This window comes from Crocodylus siamensis, chromosome 3 (genome assembly GCF_052110815.1).
Source record: "Crocodylus siamensis isolate JL-2025a chromosome 3, ASM5211081v1, whole genome shotgun sequence".
NCBI lineage: Eukaryota > Metazoa > Chordata > Crocodylia > Crocodylidae > Crocodylus > Crocodylus siamensis.
The window spans coordinates 251,648,557-251,668,385 of record NC_143397.1 but is presented as its reverse complement, the minus strand read 5'-3'; the positions used below and the strand labels follow the sequence as shown (position 1 = coordinate 251,668,385).

General features: G+C 47.5%; 1 protein-coding gene across 4 annotated transcripts in view; it reads left to right on the top strand.

Annotated features, from left to right (window-relative positions):
- COL22A1 (collagen type XXII alpha 1 chain) overlaps positions 1 to 19,829 on the top strand; it is a 316,497-nt gene that overhangs the window by 259,781 nt on the left and 36,887 nt on the right. For all 4 annotated transcript variants that reach the window (XM_090040702.1, XM_090040701.1, XM_090040704.1 and 1 more), the window contains 10 exons: positions 1,437 to 1,490; positions 3,456 to 3,509; positions 4,485 to 4,589; positions 5,270 to 5,314; positions 8,095 to 8,172; positions 12,302 to 12,337; positions 13,196 to 13,249; positions 17,173 to 17,217; positions 17,690 to 17,737; positions 19,291 to 19,404. In XM_090040702.1, coding sequence (XP_089896828.1) covers positions 1,437 to 1,490; positions 3,456 to 3,509; positions 4,485 to 4,589; positions 5,270 to 5,314; positions 8,095 to 8,172; positions 12,302 to 12,337; positions 13,196 to 13,249; positions 17,173 to 17,217; positions 17,690 to 17,737; positions 19,291 to 19,404 — 633 coding nt within the window. The remainder of the gene's footprint in view (positions 1 to 1,436; positions 1,491 to 3,455; positions 3,510 to 4,484; positions 4,590 to 5,269; positions 5,315 to 8,094; positions 8,173 to 12,301; positions 12,338 to 13,195; positions 13,250 to 17,172; positions 17,218 to 17,689; positions 17,738 to 19,290; positions 19,405 to 19,829) is intronic.

Below are 19,829 nucleotides of genomic sequence, written 5' to 3'. Positions count from 1 at the left end.
CCTGAGCCGAGAGCAGCGAGCAGGTCCGGTGGCAGCAGGAGGCAATCCCGGGCTGGGGCGCTCACTACCCAGTGGCAGCGGTGAGGGAGTGGTGCCGCGCTCAGCCCCACTGCACCCCACCTCGCCCTGGCTGGGGAGGAGCCACTGCATCGTGGGATACTGGAAGACTTCAACTTGGGTGGAATAGCTGTGAGGAGTGGCCACACCTTAGGGTGTCTTTATGCCTGCTTTGGGATGGAAGGGCCAGGGGACTTTAATTAAAGTGGCTCTCGGGATTTGCTCTAATTACAGCACCCATGGCATCTCCTGTACTGAACACCCTGCGCTGCAAAATGGTGGCAGGGACCCTTCAACTAAAACTCGTTGAACGAGTTTTAGGTAAAGTGCTACCCCCCGCCCCACCAGCATTTTAAAGCATAGGGATGCTTAATACATACAATGCCAAGGCTGCTGGAGCATGCTAATTAGCAGGCGTCAACAGACTCGATTGATTGGTGCTAATTAGCATGTGTCAGAGCAGGCATTGAGCACATGTATAGATGCCTTAAATGGAACAGGAGGAAGGTCATGAAGATTAAAGATAATCCTGCCCTGGGGTGGCGTAACTTCAAGATGAATAATGAGCACTTTAAGCCACTTAAAGGTATTAATGTGGAGCCAATCCAGGGGCTAAGAAGCCACCTAAAATCACCGCGTTACAAGAATGCTCCTTGCAGGAGCTCGGGGTAGGAGATCAGCTTGGGAGACCTGGGGAGACAACTGAGGGAAGGGAACAACTGAGTATCTTTGGCATTGCTCAGGGCTGGGCAAACTGGAATGGGGACAGAGGAACTGCTTAACCTGCTGGAGATGGGCAGAGGACCTCGGACTGGGTGGCCTTTGAACCACTAAATGCCCTTACCAAAGGAACAGTTTGCTTTGCTGCTTGGGACTTTGGGTTGCACTCAGGCTCCCCAATAGGAGGTGAAGTCCCTCTCCTGGGAGCAGACCTGGATGATCACTCCATGAGTTGGGGCCACAGAGAACCAGGGAAGGTGAGAGAGGGAAATGCCAGGGTCTCAGAGCAGGAAGGCCCTGGTCTCCCTTCTGCTCCAGAAACCATGCCCAGGTTGGCTTCGGAGATGCTCCCAGAGACTAGGCAAGTCTGGAGTGGTCCTGAACAGACCCCTTCCCCTCCCCAGGAGGACACTTCTTCACAATACCTGATTTAGATTTAGGCTTTTTCTGGGTGAGGGCTAATTTTTAAATTCCCAAGGTATATATCTTATATATCTACATTAGTATTATGTTGTTTCATCTTAGCTTGGCCCATAATCAATTTGGGGCAGAAAATGTTCAGCATCTACCCTTTAGTCTGGGCCCCTATCTCAACAGGAAGTGCTATTTACTAGAGTAATACAAATAGTATGCGTTTTATTTGATTCTTCTTAAACCAGGGTGCTCCTGGTGCTGAAGGCCCCCCAGGCCCACGCGGCTTGCCAGGAAATGTGGTAAGTAGTCATTGCTGGATTTGTTTCCCCATCTGAGCCCCTCTGTATTCCCCTCACTGGGTTTCCATTCCCAAGGGGGGCACTATGCTTGTTTGTGCATGTGGTATTTCATTGCAACCTTTTGTTCTGCCTTTGAAAGGCTCAATGCACCTGGAGGAGCTTGGTGCATTCAGGGAGCTAATTCTCGCCACCGCTCTAGCAACAAGGATGGATGGAGCTTTTGATGTGTGTTCCCACCTTGCTTCTCACTGCCTGATTTACTGCCAGCTCTCCCAAATGAAAAATGACATCTCTTCCTTTCTTTCTTCTTTGTGGTTTGCTGCTCCTCGTTCCCATATTGCCTGTTTTACTGAAGGGAGGACCAGTGCAAGCCGACAGGCTCTCACTCACCTCCTATTTTTATTAGAATACCTATAATCCCCCAAAGTTGAGTTCTGTAACGCTCATATGAGCAGAGCCCTTGAAGTCAATGCAGTGGGGCTACTTGTACAAGTAAGTGCTCACCAGCTCCACGTTGCAGGAGTGAGCCTTTCATTTTTTGCATATTAATTTTTTCCTTGTAGTCTGCACTGTTCCAGCTGGGTAAATCTGGAGTAATTTTACAAGTAACCAATGTTCTTTCTCTGGATTTATACCTTCATAAAAGCAAAAGAGCTTAGACTTCGGAGTGCAGGGGAGTTTTTTAAACAAGCCAAACCAAGAGGAAGCCTGTGTGATATTGCCTTCGCTAATCAAGCAAGTCAAATAATCACAGACCAACTCTACTAGCTACTTACGCCTTTTCTAATTAAATTGTGCTATGTAGGAAAGCTACATTGTATACTTGGCCAAAAGGAAGCTGGAAGTAATACCATCTTCCACATGTAGCCACAAGTCCTGAAAAGAGCTAACCTAGCAAGATATAGCACTTACTGATGCAGGGATAAAAACCCATACAATTGCACTGTGCATGATGAATTTGGGCAACTCCCCAGTTGCTATTGGTGGGTTTGGATCATTTCGTAGCTTCCTTTAAAAAAAAAAAAAAAAAAGGCATCACATGAAAGATGTATCCTGCAAACTTGGTCCTAGTTTGAACATGGAAGAAATGAATGTAATAGTTTTGGCTTGGAGGAAAATCACCTTTATGTCTGCAAAGAAGTAGAGATGATCAACATTGTCCCATCTGCCTGTAAATAAAAGGAAGGAAAACTGAAATGTGGGGAATGAAATGAATATTAAGCTAAAGCCAGATTTGTGCTATGCACGTTCCTATTCCACAGAGTGGGAGTATAGGGTATTAGTGAAATAATACAAGTATGTGATTTCTAGCTGGACTTCTGCTTTCTCTGATATCAAAAGTGATGACTTCTGGGTTGTTTTGAACACAGCTAAGAAGTACCAGGAGAATTTTACAATGGGGAAAAATGTACTTTGATTAGTGGTGGAGGAAATAGCTCACAAATCTAGGATTAGCTTTATTTTTCCTTTGGATTTGCAGTTCAGTGTTGCATGGGTAAAGTAACTTTCTCTTAGGTAGGCGATGCACAGCTCTTCTAGTCCATTGTTCCCAGGATTACAGGCTCTCTCTGCTGAGATGTGTAGAATTGCTAAAACTCTCCATGAGACACAGTATAGTACATCTCCTCCTATTCCACTTCATTTACAATCAGAGACCACCCAGGGGAGAATCAGAAGCAATGGCCATAAACTCCTAGACCAAGGTTTCTGACTGGATATAAGGAAAAACTTCATGGTTTGTGTGACCAGACTCTGGGATAGAGTCCCAGTGAGGGCGGTGCAGGCACCTACCTTGGCGATCTTCAAAAGGAGACTGGATGCACACCTTGCAGGAGTTATTTGACCCCAGTTGTCTTTCCTGCCCAGAGCAGGGGGGCTGAACTTGATGATCTCACGAGGTCCCTTCCAGCCCTAAACTTCTGTGAAAGGAGTTTTTTAACTAATCATCTTTTTTTTTTTCATTAGGGTGTACCTGGAGATGTGGGTCCACCAGGAAAGGATGGGCAAAAGGGTGAAAAGGTAAGCTTTCTTCCTCTTTGGTATGTGAATGCATCTGCCTAGGCTTTTTTATGATGTGGGACAGAAACAGTCTCATCTGGATTAATGAATATGTGTTATTTAAGGACATAAGGGACCATTAGAGCGTATCCTCTCACCGCCTGCATAATACAAGATGTAGGACGTTACCTGCTCACCCGTGTTTGAACTGTGTCATAGTGACTTTAGGTGCAGTGATGTCATTGACTTGGATCATTAGCAGATGGAGGTGATTTCGTCTCAGTCGTGTGTTGTAGGAAGGATTCTGTCAAGAGTATGGGGTAGGGGGAAGTTACACCACCCACCCACCCGATTTGCCTCCATTTGGTTGTCTCGCCTACATGTTATGTCATGACACCAAAGACAGTAAGCTGCCTCTGGCCAGTGCTCTCTTCTTATGCATTGCTTGCAGTCATAGAGCCCTGACCTTTACTTATGGTCCCAAGATGCTAGTAATTATGAGCTCACATATGATCAAGGAAGGTATAAACATTGAAACGTGGACTATACCTACTCCTTCTGTCAAAGCACTTTCCACCTTATCAGTGGAGCAAGAATGAGATGCCTCAAGCCACTTGCAACCCAGTTTTCAGCCCCTGCCCCCAAATAGATGGACCTTCTAGTGTATCATTAAGCTGGGGATGGCAAGCGTGGTCTAGGATTGAAGATCCCTCCCTGGCAGTGTCCTACCAGAGGCCTCGTTTCATCATACCATCCAACCTTTCCCCCCAGCAAATTTAGGGTATATACTTTCTTTTAAGAGGAAAATACCCAGTCTTAAAAGGTAAGATAATTTATCACATTTTGCAGCACAACAAAGCAGGGCTTGCAGTGGCACTACAAAGCAATAAGTCTGTAAAATCTCCAAGGGCTTCTGATATTTTTATTCCTGGGAGAGATGTGATCCAGAAATGGTCCTTTGCTCATGCTTGACACCTGTTGTAATTTCTTCTACAGGGTGATCCAGGGAGAGATGGAAAAGCAGGAGGACCTGGGCCTGCTGGTGAGCCTGGCCCTGCTGGAGTACCTGGCTTACCTGGCAAGGGTAAAGATGGAGACCGGGTAAGTCCTCTTGCCACCGTCCGCACCCAACGAGGGCTACTCATTCTGTGGACTCAGTAGAAATGGCCCAGTCAGAGGCAGCTTGTATTATTCAATCACATAAAATCACAGAGGACAGACTGCCCTTCGCTTGGCTGCCACCAATGGCACCTGCAGCAAGCTGTCTTACTCCTGACACCCCCATGCATTCTTCATTATAGTTGTATATTCCCAGCCCCACATCCCCCACCTCTCCTCTGGAAAAGCAAACACTAGCGAATTCACTTTGTGGTATGATGCCACTTCTGGATCCCACTCGGAATCCGATTTTGTACTTTCTATCTTTGCACCGCCCCTGTAGGCAGAGTCCCAAGTTCCTCATGCAGGAAAGCCTGCAGATGCACATGAGGGAACTGATGGCTGCATCACATTGGGCATCCCCACTTAGTGGGTGCTTGAAAATATAGACCTTGGTGACCTAATTTATGAATAAAAAAACCCAGGTGGTCCCTCTCAGAAACTCCCTGAAAGCATTTAACCCCACGGAGCTGAGAGAGTGACACGCGGCCCCTGGGAGTTTTGGCTTGGTGACAGGGCAATGCTGCTTTTGTTGGCGGGCGTGCTTCTGTTTTGAGGTGTTGAAGGTCCTCCTTCTTCAGCATGGTGCTGACTAATACCTCTTCTGGCTGTGGCCCTTCTAGGGTGACCGAGGCCTGCCTGGATTGCCGGGACTCATTGGTCACAAGGTAAGTGCGAGGCTCTCACTGCTGCTGTTCAGTCAGGCCCACTTTCCACCTTGTTAATGGAGCTGTTGAAAGTTCCCTTTTATTTAATCCTGAAAAGATATTTTGTAAAACTTTCGCCAGAAATGGGATCCTTGTTTTTTCAGTGGAGGAAGTTTCTACCATGCCATAATTAACTGGCCTTTTGCCAATGTACATGTTCGGACGTTACGGGACTGCTCATTTTCCAGCATTTATCCCTATAGTAAACCTGTAACTAAGACTGTGGGCTAAGTCCTACCTGAGGACAGAAAGAAGCCTCCAGCTGGCACCTTGATGCGTGTTCCCACCTAGCTATTGCGCTGAAGCTATGCAATGAAAAAAAATTAGCGTCACAGTTACAAGGCAAAATGCACTTTGAACTCCCTTCCCATCCTTCTCGTGGATGGTTGTTGGTGGAAGACATCATTGCTTTCAACTCTCTCCTGCTGGGCTTTCTATTCTCATGTTGACTGTCTGGGTTGCAGCCCTCTTTTCCCGATTCTGTAAACACGAGAGGCTCAACTATGTTTGGGCACCTGAAAGAAATATCCCTTTGTAAGCCTATCACTGGCAGCAGGTTCATGTGGTTCAGCTTCTTCAGAGCTTGTGCAACAAAAGCAGAGAATAAGTTTAAAACAATAAAGCAGCTTCCGCATCCAGGCTTACCCAGACTTTATCCTTGTCTGAGCCCAGGGACCATTGACTAGGGTGGAAGAATCCTCTCCCATTCTTAAACAGTCTCTGTCTACAACCCAGCCTTTTGCTCCCTAAAAATTGATTGACCCTACTGTGCTGCTTTGGAAATTGTAGTCTTGAGACTCAGTATTAAGTTAGAGAGCTAATGCATACACTTTATTATAACACATCCCTTTTTACCCAAAGTCTGCAAGGGATTAATACTGTTCTAGGATCACCTGGGTCAGGTTGATCAGACAGATGCTGCAGTGGTTCTGTAGTGGGAGTAATCAAGTCATGAGCAGGAGCTGTAGAAAAGCAGGCTCATCCATGAATACTGACATCATTTTGTTTGGGACCATGAGAATTAATCCACATTCTGGAATAAACCAAATTGCCTGCTCCCCAGACTGATTTTATTTTTGCAGCATTTTCTATTGACATTGCTACACTTCACTTTATTTAGTCCTTCACTTTTCAGAAGGCATAGTTACTAACACAAAGAAAACTATTACCAAAAAAAAAAAAAAGAGAGAGAGATAAACATCTTTAAAAAACCTAAGCGAAACCCAGGCATCAGACATAGCATGCCCACTCTATGCCTGAAAGCTTGTTTAGCATCTCTCCCAACTATATAATAGGCACAATAAAAGATAATGCCAACAAACCTTGTTTCTCACAGAGTTCCTGGACCTTTGCAGCTACAACAGCATTGCAGCCTGAGTAAAATCTATCATTAAGCATAAACTAAAGAAGGGGAAATAATTGTGCTTGGGAACTACTCATCACCTTTTGGTACAGATGTTTTCTCGAACAAAATATTGGAAGAGGGATCTGCCTATAGGTTGGATCAAATCCAGCTAGGATTTATGTGAATCCTTGGAGTAAATTTTCATTGGCAATGGAAATTGGGACAGAGTGAATTCAGCTGCAAACTGAATTCTGGTAGACCAGGGTGAAGGGACAATGATTTTCTACCATGCCCAGAGAAGAAAAGCTGAAGATAAATACTGCAAAGAAGCCTACTCAGTCCAAGGCCACCTCTGGTATGAGGCTGTAGCTCCCAATTGCACTCGAGTCCATGTAAAAGCCTTCTTGGATGCTCCTCACTGCAATGAGCAAAACAGAGCTCTTGGATTATTGTAGTTGCAAGCACCTCACCAGCATAGCCTGTGCTTCTATCCTGCCCTGTTTCTAAACTGTTCATTCAAATGGTGTCAAACCACTGTCCAGATTCCCTACAGTACATATTATTTGAAATCCTAAAGGGATGGCTCTCAATTGGAGACACAGTCTCTTGAAAAGATTGGAGAAAACTGAATTGTTTTAAACTACAGCGTAAAAACATGTAATGGGACTTTGTAAAGAAGAATGCTTCAGAGACTAAACAGGGATTGGGCCATGCAAATTTGTAACCCAGGGGTCCCTTGATACTCTTCCCTTTCTTTTGATCTGCTAATGAATTACTCTGTACTGCTAACACTATAGAGTACTCAACAGTCGCTCTAGAAAAGTAGGTGGTAGATGGTTGTATGACAGTGTTTTCCTCTGCATTTCGGCGTGCATAGTAGGCAGCTGGCATTCAGTGTATGGAACTGTATGAAAGCTGCACAGTTGTCCCAAGACCCCTGAGCTTCTCGCGTGGTCTCTGTGCATTAAGTCAGCCCTATTAGCAAAACGATGAAATTGCTGGAAATGAAATACTAGACACCCCCTATAACTAGGTAAACCAAAGTGCTTCTGGACCCTGTGCTCCTGCTTTACCATGGGGTATGATGTAGGACTGGATCATACAAGTGCTTAGAGACATGGGCTAGAGAGTCTTATGGAGGACAAAGGCAGCTAAAGGATAGGGTAAATTATTGGCGTGCTTTTCCGTGCACAATGTGTTGGGAAGTCTTCCGTGTCCCTGACTCGGTCCCATTGCAGCCTCCTAATAGGTATTGCAGAGGTTCCTTGAAGAAAGTGCAGGTTTTATCGGGGGCGATTTCTGAGCCGTGAGTTAGTGTTAAACATTGGTCGCCTTTCTCAGAAAGCTTATGCAGAAACTTGCCATTCTTTAACTCCCTTGTCTCTCTCTGTTTCAGGGAGATAGGGGAGCTCCCGGCCTCCCTGGCCAGCCTGGAGACAGAGGTCTGCCTGGAATTGGAGTCGCTGGGCCTCCCGTGAGTAGTGGGCAGAACCTGTTGTCACCTATGACAAGACATGGGCATGCCCATCACCAGCTGCCGACTGAGCATTACGTGTTGGTTTCTGCTGTGAACTTGGCTCTCTTATTTTATTCACTCAGTTAAGGTGCAAATGGCTGACCGTTACGGATGTTGGTGTTGCCCAGATGCTTACACATCTGTCATAAGGAGTTGCTAGGGAGGCTGTTTTTATTTCAGGGAGAATGAAGAGGGAGGAGAGAAGATATCATCAACATGGTTAAGATCAGTTACTGCTGCTCATGACATCTATTTGAGCTCTTAATACACTGGCCGGGCTTCGAACCAGAGGCACCTAACCAAGCATCTTGGGAGACACCTGCGTTTCGGCTTACTTAGCATGTCTCACTGGCTGTTTAAATGTCTGTCTACATTGTCATTCAGTAATGACCACCAATACAAACACCACATTTCCACTAGTAGAGTTAGACCCTTCTGACTTTCATAGACGTTAGGGCTGGAAGGGACCTTGGAAGATCATCGGGTCCAGCCCCCTGCCTCAGGGGTAGGAAGTCAGCTGGGGTCGTAGGATCACAGCTAGATAAGACTTCCCATTTCCCTTATGTGCATGTTGTATCTGCTTCACCTAGAAAGCCAAACGCATTTGAAATCAAATATGATTCCTTCTCCGCCTATAGTAAGCTTGAAAACATTGAAACAAATGGCTTTCTAAAATGAATGCTTAACAGGTACTACAGTCAAAAGCCTCAGTTTGGAAACTACAAATAAGTTTCACAACTGATCTTGTGCCAGAGAAGGCTTATAAGTCTGATTTTCAAGACACCTGCGTTCCTTAAAATTGTTGGCTCTTGAATTTTGATTCTTTTAGACCAGGCAGTACCTCTCAGATGAGATTTAGTTGAACTATATTCAGGCATAATCCTTTGCACCCACAGCCCCACCTCCTGCCTCTCTTTAAATAGATGACAAAATACTTCTTCAAGGCTACATTCAAGAGTTTGGGGTTTTGTGGATTTGGGGCCTGATGCTGCCAGCTCCTGGGCCTCTTGAGAGCATGGGATTTGAGGGTGCTCTTCATCTTTATTGTTCATAATCTTGAGCAGTCATCTCCCTGGGTATGTAAATGAAATCTGTTTTGATGAAGCAGACCTTATTCTGCAGTAGACCTACTGGAGTACAGTAGCCGTCTATACCCCTCCGAGTTCTCAGTCCCTGTCGCACAGTCCCCAGAAGCTGTTTCTGTAGGGTGGTAATCTTTGGGCTTGTCTATTTTATAAGCCTTCTCTGGCACAAGAGCAGTTGTGAAATATAGAGTCTGACCATTACAAGGTAATAAGCCCTGCAGTGTGTTCCTTCACCAAACGTTACAGGCTGTTCAATGCATGCTGGCTTTTTGCCTATTGTGCTGATGACATCCAGTTATTTGCTTCTCCTCTGGCATGGACACAGCCCAGTTGTCTCACTTTATAAGCAACCGTACATTTTCTTATACCCAAAGACTTTCTGGCATGAGCGCCTAGACTCTAAAAGTGATTAACATTACACCAGGCTGATGCACCGCAGTGCCTGAATGAGGCTTTTAAAATTAGCATAACAAGTAGAAGCACTGGTTTTTTTGAAAGCCAGAGGGGCATGACTGTTTTTTCTTAATGGTCATAAAGCTCACTACAGCGGTGATTGGAAAATTTCAGGCTGGTTCATCATTCAGGTCAGGTTGGTCCATCATCAGAGGCTCCTTTTGGCTTTTAATAAAAATTGTGCATCTGCGAAGATGGGTGACTAGACCAAGTATCCCCATCTTGGTCTAGTCACCCATCTTCCATCATTCTGTCTGCTCTGTCCATCATTCAGTCTCTTCTGGGAAACTAGTTTTTTTTGGGTTTTTTTTTCCCTAAATTGGGCAGAAGTGGGTTATTAGCTCACAAAAAAGACTTGAAGTACCAGTGCCACATACCGGTCTATGACTGGGTGGTATATGGAGATACAGTATGTGGCAGCTTCTACTACTTTCCCGACAAGCTTCCCTTTCTGCTCTGGGGAAAGAATGCCGATTTGTTTTAAACTATGGCTTTCCAGATTTTTTAAAACCTCAAATATAGCGGTGTGGAATTCATTCCTGCTGCTCTCCAGACAGATTTCAGCTACACTGGGGTTAGGGGCAGACATTCAAAAAGCTTGAGCCTGAATAGATTCAGTCTTTGCAAGTTAGTCTAATCTGGCTAGACTGAATTGTTCTGAAACTGGACAGACATTCTCTCTGGCACAGAAATTCAGGCACATGTCTCCAGTGGCTCAGGCTAGAAGCCAGGGGGGCTAGAGCAGCCCTCCCTTCCCTTTTCAGCTGAGCTGAGGGCAGCATAGCCAGGCCAGGACTCTCTCATTAGGGAGGTCTGCCTGCACCATCCCAGGCTCTCTCTGCTTGCTGCTCAAGGGGCAGGAACGTTGCTAGCCCCTGTCCCCGGGCTAGCACTGTGAGGCAAGGGATGGGGGAGGGTGCAGTGTATGCATCTGTTGATGATACAGAGCTTCTCAGTCACCCTCCCTGCTTCATCCTACTGGCTGCAGCAAACTGACAAGTGAGCAAGCCAGGGGGCTGATAACAGCCTTTATCACCCCATTAGCAAAACAATAGCCTCTTGTCCACATTACTTCAAACTTCTTAAACAGCTTACTGTTTAAGTAAGCTGTTGATTAGCTCCAGAAGATCTAAGTGGTCTTTGTTCTGTCTGCCTGTCCCAGTGAAATTGGACACCCCTCCCCCACCTTGGCATTAGCTAGCATACTGCATGCTGGCTATGGTCCCTACTGTGGCAGAGAGGGGGAAGGGATCTCTGCTTAAGCAGTGAGTGGGGAGAGGGGAGCATGGGGAAGCTGGCAGACCCTGCTGTGCCTGCAAGTCTGTGCTAAGCTCCAGCTAGGGAGCAGAGGGGAGGGGCCAGCCATGCTGTGGAGCAGAAAGCCCAGCCCAGCCCAGCCCAGCGAGCATGCTAGGATGCTGGGGGAAACTCTGGTTTAACTTAAACCAGCAAGGGGTCTTGGACAGACATTGCATAAACCAGTTTGAGCCAAATCAGTTAATTTTGATACTACATTCAACCAGGTTGATCTCAAACTGGTTTCAGCCATTTTCAGATTGGTTTATGTGCACTGAACTTCTGTTCTGTTACAGGTTTAAACCAGTTTCTGACCACTGAAACCCATTTCTGTGTAATGTCTGTCCCTAGCCAGGGAGACTGAGATCTCTGCAGCTGAGATTTGTAGTGGAGTGACAGATTGGCATCTTCCCAGTCATGCTTGCATCTGTAGTGAATGAGCTCCCATAGACACAGCAAAGTAGCAGTAACAGTACTAGTCAGGTGTGTAAATATTGCTAAGAGTGGCAAAATTGGGCCTTTCGGTAGAAGTGTGAGAGGGATGTGTCTAGTTTCCTGAGTGCAGGGCTAGGAGCTTGCAACTTCTTGCTAAACTCCCCGAGCTGACACTGGCTGCTCCTGCGGCTTTTGGTAAATCTCCTGCTTTGCTGCTTCTGACATGGAGATAAGCATTTATTTTTTCTACCCTTCAGAGTAGGAAATCAATAGGTGTAAAGCACTGCGTCACATGCTGGATGTCAACAGCTTGCAAACTTCCCAGTCGAGAGAGAAACTACTGCATGGAAGGAAAGACTGAATTCTCACTCGTGATGGTTTCAAGGTCTCTGCTGAATGAATGTTGGCTCCCCTAATGCAATGACTTTCTCTTGCAGATAATTTGGGTGTCATTCTGTATATGAAACAGCTGCTAAAGGCACTTCTTCAGAGCTTAAAATCAGCAAGTGCTCTGCACTGACCGGGTTTTATCTTTGGGCTCCTGTACTGAACACACCGATACTGTTGTCACCTGTTGTTACTGGCAGAGCCCTGGACACAATGCTCTGGGCTTTCGTGGTTTCTCTGAGCATCCTCTCCTTAATTTTCTTCCTTTGCAGCCGGCTTCATCTGCCTTAGGATGATGTCTTGCGAAAGTGGCCCTATTCCTTCTCCTGCCTCCTCCCTTATATGTGTTTGTCCTTATTAGTCAAATACGATGCCAAGTTCAAGTTCAGCTATCTTTGTTTTCATCCTGTGTGTTTGTTGTTTGCTTGCAGGGCCCCATGGGACCACCAGGAGACAAAGGGCCATCGGTACAGTATGCCTTTCTTCCTACACCCATCTTCTATGGAGGGCATAGCACTTGAGCTCAAGCTTAATAGTCAGTGGAGCTGCTCACATGCTTAAAGATAAGCATGTGTTTAAGTGCTTTGCTGGCTTTGACAGCTGACGGAAAATGAAGATATGCTGTCTCCTTCCTTTTGTGTCTAGTCCATCCCAGTATCTCCCTGATCATCAGTCTGCCATTTGATCAGAAAGAAATGAACTGGCTTGGATGAACCAGCTTAACCAGTCTCAGCCAACACTGCTGCAAATCCTGAGTGCTTCCTCTGCCATTGGCAGAGTTAATCTGGATTTACACGGAGGCATTTGTCCTTAAGAGCAGTGGACTGGAAGTCAGGACTTCAGCACTTTTTTCCCTGCTCTCCTGTGTGACCTGGGGTGCGTTAGTGCCCTTCTTGGTGCCTAATGGCTTGTAATACCCAGCCCATGCTGGAGATGCCAGGCTGTATAGATCAAGGGTGACTAAAAGCATATATCCCTTCCGGCTGCAAACCAAAATTTTAACATAGCCAAAAAATGCAGGATGCAAAATAGAGAGACCCCAGAATCAGGGCTCTGTAAATGGTGAGATAGTAATTCGTTGTTAAATGACTCTTCTCAGAAATGGCATTTAAACAGCCTGATGGCCACACGGGGCTTGGGAGCTGAGGTTTGGCCATCCCTTGGTTAAGATACAGAGGCAGCACACAGTTCAAAGTTGGAGCCGTGTTAGCTTAGCGGTTTCTGGGAGCTGATGGGCTGCAGATGTCTTCTTGGCAGCAAACAGGAATCTGAAGGCTGCTGGATATGTCATGTTTGATTGGGTTCTTTTATTCTCCTTTTCCTAGGGCTCCCGAGGCTCACCCGGCATCCCAGGCCCGCAAGGACCACCCGGGCATGATGTAAGTAAAGAGGATGAGAGAGAAATGGCATGGACCCCAGCTGCCTGTCTCCTGAAAAGCATCCTGGGGGAGTTATCATAGCGGAGCAATTAAACTAAAGGAAAATATAGGGTGGTTATAAGGAAGGATGTCATGCTAGACTTATTTGACTAGTGAATCTTCTCTCACAGGAAGAGTCAAAGCCTTTTTAAGCTATTTCAAACAACCTTGGAGATGGCCATTGGCAATAGACTTTAAGGATCAGTGCTGCACTGGGAAGGGGGATTGCCAAAATGACCCAGATCTTCCTGGATCAGTGGTATTTGTGTGAGAAGACAGGTGAAGCCACTAATGGCCACATGGAGGAGTGACTTCTTGACTTCTGTTCAGCTTTTTTTTTTTTTTTTCAATCCTGCCATTGCTGTAAACCCATTGTGTATTAAAAGGGTTTGAAAGCATAGGGGTTAAAAAAATAAAATAAAATAAACCCAGGTAATGGGATAAGGATCTGTAGTCCCTGTTTTGACAGTACTTAACATAATCCAGTCTGGGTGATTTCTGGTTTTACTGCTTTGTTTTTCTCTTCAACTCACCGTTGCCTCTCTCAGCTCTGCCCCACTCCTTTCTCCCCACTGTCCTACCCTTTTTTATTTAAATTACTCTTTCTTTGAATACCTGCCTCCTATGGCTGCATCCTCACATGCAAGCATGTGCCGCTTGTGTTGGTTTATAAAGGTGCAGCTCTACTGTCTTCTATAATACTTGAAGTGATTCCTAGCTTTTATTTGAGCTATGAAAGTATTTTTGGGACTTTGGACATCAGGAAATGACGGACCTGATGGAACAAATTCTGGGCCAAATTCCCACCCACAAAGGCCAATTCATCAGCCTAGAGAGATGTACTTTCCATCTTGAATGGATCTCAGTTCCTCCTGAGGGCTTTGGGGAAGAGCGTCTGATTTTCTTCCCACCAACTCTTGCCATGTGCTGTCTGGCATGTTGGGAAAGGCTTCTGTATATCTATCACCCAGCCACAGGGAAGCAAGTGATGTGCTATTCTTCTCCTTACTTATGATGGGGACCAGAGATTATTTATTTGAAGGCTAGTGGCATTGTCCTTGTGCACGCTTTTTGTGCTCTTTGAACAGCGACCACTCCTGTAAGCATTGCTATGCTCCTCCTTGCGCGAAGCACGGGTCTGCCCTTCACTACCCGGTGCGACTCCACTCCTGCTTTCAGAAGCAGCCCCAACTGCATGAGAGATGCCGTCAGCCGCAAGGCCTGGCTCAATGAGAAACAGCAAAATTAGGCAAAAGCTAAACCACCTTGGGAGAGGATCTCTCATCTTTACCCTTATGATATTCCACTGTGTCAGGGGAAGCAAAATTAACAAATCATTTATTATTTTCCCAGCATTTCCTGACTTTCCCCGAAGAATAATTGCAAGGGTTCATAAGGCAAGTCTCCGCTTCACCCCTCGCCTCCTCTCACTTCTCAGGGAGTGAAGCTTCAGTTTCTTGGGAGTTGCAGCTATTCCCCTCTGGGATTCGTTATCGTGGCTTCACATGCATAAACCCGAGTGAGACGAGGCAGCAGAAGGGCTCTTCTCTGCAAACCTGCATTTATCTTTGTCACGGGGCGGGGACCCAGGAGCGGCCGTGATCTCTCCTAGTGCCCCACTGTGCCAAGTTGCCGGTCTAGCACCCTCTTTCTCACTCGCCACGACTTTGATGTTTTAATGGGACTTATTCGACCCCTTGGATCCGGTGCTCTTATCCTTCTGGTCCCTGCTCTACGTGAATGGACTCTGGTGCCCCAACCCTATGGGTGTCGCGTGGCTCCTTCCACCCCAAGACCACGCCCCAAGCCTCTCAGCTGTTCCAGATGTTCTTGTGTCTACCTTGTTCCTAAGTGGCCCCTTCCGGGGCATCTCACTCATATGCTCGCCCTTCCCGGGCCTCTCCATGTACACGCCCTCGCTGGGCTCTCTAATCACACTCTCCGCCCACACAGGGGCCTTGTCTCGCACGCTTCCCGCAGTCACCTGCACTCAGGCCTGTGCCGCACGCTTCCCACACCCGGGCCTCAGGCAGCCTTAGCCTTACCTGGCCCCAGACCCCTTCCAGGGTCCTCACCCACACTGGGGCTTGTCCCAATATCACCCCCACACGGGGCTGGGTTCAAGACACCCCCCAGCCGCAGTGCCACCCTGGCACCAAACTGCTGTGCCTTCCCCAGCACCCGCTCGCTGTGCCCTTATGGGGCACCGGGAACCCCCACGCTACTGGGGAGCTCCCCTGGGGCCTCCTCCAACCCCTACAGCCTCTCCTGGTCCTCTGGTCTTACACAAACAACCCAACAGAAACTCAAAGCCGTAAGCCAACCGGCCGTAACACAAAAATAAGCCTCCTGGCTATAACATACGTTCAGCGCCGCCCTGGCTACTTCTCATCTCAGCCAGGGCTCGCTCCACCCCGTGCCAGTCTGCAGAGGCTCAGGCAATCAGGCTGCCCTGCCCCGCAGCAGAGCTCCCACTGCTCAGGCTGCCGGGGCGAGCTGACTCTGGCCTCAGCCTGGCTGTCCTTATTACTATTACTAGTAGCGAGCACCCTAGTGCTCTGCTACTCACCTCCCCCCTTAAGTTCGTAAACCTCACTAGGAGCAGGGCGCGTAAGTGCCCTCGACAATCGTGAACACCAGAGAAGAGCAATCAACATTTCTTCCCACTTTGTGTGTCCCAGCTGCGGCTGGAGGTCACCGGCTAGGAGATGGCAGGTAGAGGCAGATGCTCTTCTATAAAACACACCTCTCTGGAGACCAATAGAAAAGGGAAGGTGATTTCCACATGGCAGTGCGTTGTGCTTTAGAGGGGCAGCCAGGCAGGACTGGTGGCCGCGGGCCCTTCTCTCGGCTTCACGGCTCAGAAGGGGATCTGCTCGCTTTGCCGGTCCCTGGGCAGGTGGAGCAGTTTGTTTCCCTGTGGGGCCAGCTTTGTTGGCTGACAGCGGGGTTAGGTGAGGCCCTCCTTGCCCTACCGTCTTATGAAAGCTGGAGCATTCCCATTTAGATGCTGTACTTTCAGTGCCCAGGTTAGCAAATGTCAACCCCTGTATTGCACCCATTTTGGTCGTGGAAATGGCCACTTTGCCAAATTCTGCAGAGGCGCCAAATGCCAGTGGCATGAAAGCAGCTGAAACAAGATCGCTATGCATGGTCTATGCACTTCTCTGTGTTGCCACCCAGCCCGGAGATAGGCTTTGCCAGGCAGCAGCAGGGGCCACGATGTCAAGAGCTACCGGGTGCTGGTCCCTTTGGAGACCTTTCCCAACCCCTCCTGGGACTCCATACGTGCCCCTCTTCATGTATCTCACTCCGGACCCCTCTAGGACCTGGCCTCATGCATCATCAGGTTTAATGGTGCTTTGCCAGTCATCCATCTCCATCTTCTTACATCTTTATGACTCTGAGGAGTGGCCATCAGAGCATGGCTGCCCCTCTCTTGCACAAGGGTCTGCACCCTCAGCTCCTCTTGTGAGATTGTGCATTTAGCTGCATATGTTCCACTTATCGTCCGGTAATACTTCACTCATTCCTCAGTGAAGCTATCGCAGCTGGGCAGAGCATTTCCTGTGACACGAAAGCATGATGAACCAATTTCAACTAGGGTTACCAGAGCAGTCAGAGCTATACCAGGGGAGAATTTAATTTGATGGGCGGCAAGAAGGAGTGATGGAGAGATTGAGATGTGGATCACCATGTTTCTGATGGTTAAATGAATGAATAACTCTCATTGCAATGCTTATGATTGCCCCCAAACTGGCAGGGCTGTGTGACAGCAAGCACAGATACACATCTGTGACAGTGGGTGCACCTGCATGAGTAGTGGAGATAGACAGAAAGGCTTGTCAGATCATCTCATGGGTTGTTCTTTCTCTTGGCTCTAGGGTTTACCTGGAAATCCAGGGGAACGGGGACCTCCTGGAAAGCCGGTATGTAATTTTGCTTTTATGTGAAACCCCAAACAGTTTGCACTCTGCTTTTTTCCCTTTTATCTCTGCACCTAGCTAGACTGCCTCCCTTACAGCAACAGTGAACTGTAACATCCCTGCTGGGCAAACAGCTGGGAAAGCACTGAAAGTGCAGGCTTATGGTAGGAGCATCCATGATAGAGTAGTTTGGATCACGATAAAACTGAGCCAAAGGCAAAAGCCAAAGCTCCTAGTAGCAATCTGTTAGCTTTGGGATATAATACACTCCAGCAAAACTCTGCCCTGTATCTTCAGTGCTCTGATACTATAGAATTAATTTCTAGCGCAATGGTCCAGGGGTATATTTGACTGTACGAGCAATGGACAGCGCAAAGAAAAACAGGACTGTAGCACAGGGCGTCTTTCTGCAGGGTTACTGGCAGCATGTCCCTTGATAAAATCTGCAGTAAATAATGAGCTTTTCTTTTCACAGGGTACTTCTCCCTTGCTTACTCCTGAAGACATAAACCTCCTAGTCAAGGTAAGGCCTTGATATCAGCTGGGTAGGGAGGGGTTGTTTTATTTGTTAACTTGCAGAGTCTCAGCTCTGTGTGCAGAGAGCATGCCTGAATGTGTTAAGCAGTTTGCAGTTTGTGCTCCACCCAACTACTCTGTCCATGTGCAGTGGGGGATGTGATACAAGCCCAGGGGGATGACACCGTGGTGAAACTCATTCCAGCAAGCCCCTGAAGTGCGTTGGTCCATCAGGGGCTTCACAGGCTGGTGTGTGTTTGAACTGCCCAGGAGCTATTATTTGAACATCTTTTGGGGCCTGAACTGGATTGGACATTTCCAAGCAGACTTGTGTAAAGCAAGGCACCCGAGGCTATCTGAAACAGCTAAATGAAGTGGCCCCATTTTTTCAGTGCACCAGAAAACCCACACCTGCCCCTGGGCTGCGGGTGCTCAGCACTTCTTGAAAATTAAGTCCCTCTGCAGTAAGTGTCTGGATGGGGCCATGAGTGGCTAGTGCTGGACACCCAAGTTTGAAAATGTCAGTGCACATGTTTGTTCCTGCTAAGCCACATAAATAGTGTCAGGGGATGTAATTCAGGATTTGATACTGAGCAGCTACAAAATCTTTACAGATTGCCATGGGCACAGTGGAGAAATGTTTACGCAGTCTCAAGACATGGCAAGAAATCTTTATGTGTCGATTAATAGGTGTAGAAAAATGCCTTGCTTGCTGGCTTCTTCAATTCGGAAAAGGGTGCTTTCATGGTTGCTGCTGTGAAGTGAGCCTGGGTTTCCATGCAGCAGCTCTCTTGTCAGCAGATCCCAGGTGTCTTAGCCCAGCATGTGTGGCCTGGCATTTTTCATTGTTGTAATATCGCCTGAAGACTTCAGCTGAGACTCAAGTCATCGTTCTAGATGCTAGACAATTATCACATAGAGACAGATCCTGCCCTACAGGACTTTTATTCTAAACAGAGATGGGTGACAGGAGTAGCTGAGTGTCAGCAATATCTTGCCGAAGGCGATACCATGCTAAGCCATTGGCAGATCCAGAACTATAACCAATGTCTTCCTGTCTCCTCCTGTCTGTGGCCCCACGCTGGATGATCAGCTATGACTACTCCCCCCTCCCCGCACCGGTGCTGTGACATACTTCTGAAAGTGTGACTACCTGGCAGCCCAAAGGTGCAATTGTAGCTCATGCAGCAACAGACCTAAGCTAGCTTGAAGCTACCGTGGGTCCTGATAGTAGTGCAGGTGTGGTAGCAGCAGCTTCTGCATGGCTGTAGGACCTACTGGGACTTAAGACAAATCTTTGATGACCTCCCCATACCAAGTTCTGTGCTTAAATACATTGTATTTGAGGCCTGAGCAAAGGTTAGCTCAGATATACCTACACAGCTGCAGTCACACCCTCAGTTTGTAATGCTGACAAAGCCAAGGTCAATGTGAACGAAGACCATGTGCACACCTGCTGCATGCACACAGCGCACCCTCCTTCATTGATTCATGTTGAATGTCGGGAATGGGCTCCGTCTGCCTTTGCTCCTTTTCTCATCCTCCCCTTTTCTCTCCTAGGACGTGTGTACAGACTGCCCACCTGGCCCGCCAGGGCTCGCAGGAATACCAGGCTTCAAGGGTGATAAAGGTCTGCGAGGGCCTCCTGGGAGAGATGGCCTGGATGGGAAAACGGTGAGTCCTGGGGAAAGGCATGTTGTGTGGGCTCATTTCTATAACTGTGTTAACCTTATTTTACCAGAATGTCTTTCTACCTGTTTCCATAGTGACAGCAAGGTCCTGGGTACTTCATAGGCAGATCTGAAGCCCAGGGACTGGTTTCCAGCTTCTGCTCCTGCCCGTTTACCCTGCTTTGGCAGCACAGACAAGCTACAGGGGACACAGTCTGGAGCAGCACCAAGCTGGGGCATGCAGTTTTACCCTGGCCATCGATAGCCTGAGTGAGAGGGGCAGTGACTGGAGACCTGTGTCCTTCAAGGATTATGGGGGGTCTGCTGCCCTGAGCAGTCTCAAATCCAGGAACTCTGCCTCCCTCCCTCCTCCTCTGCTGCTCCTCTTACCTATTGAGTAGGGGGTGCCACTACAGCTAGCAGAGGCTT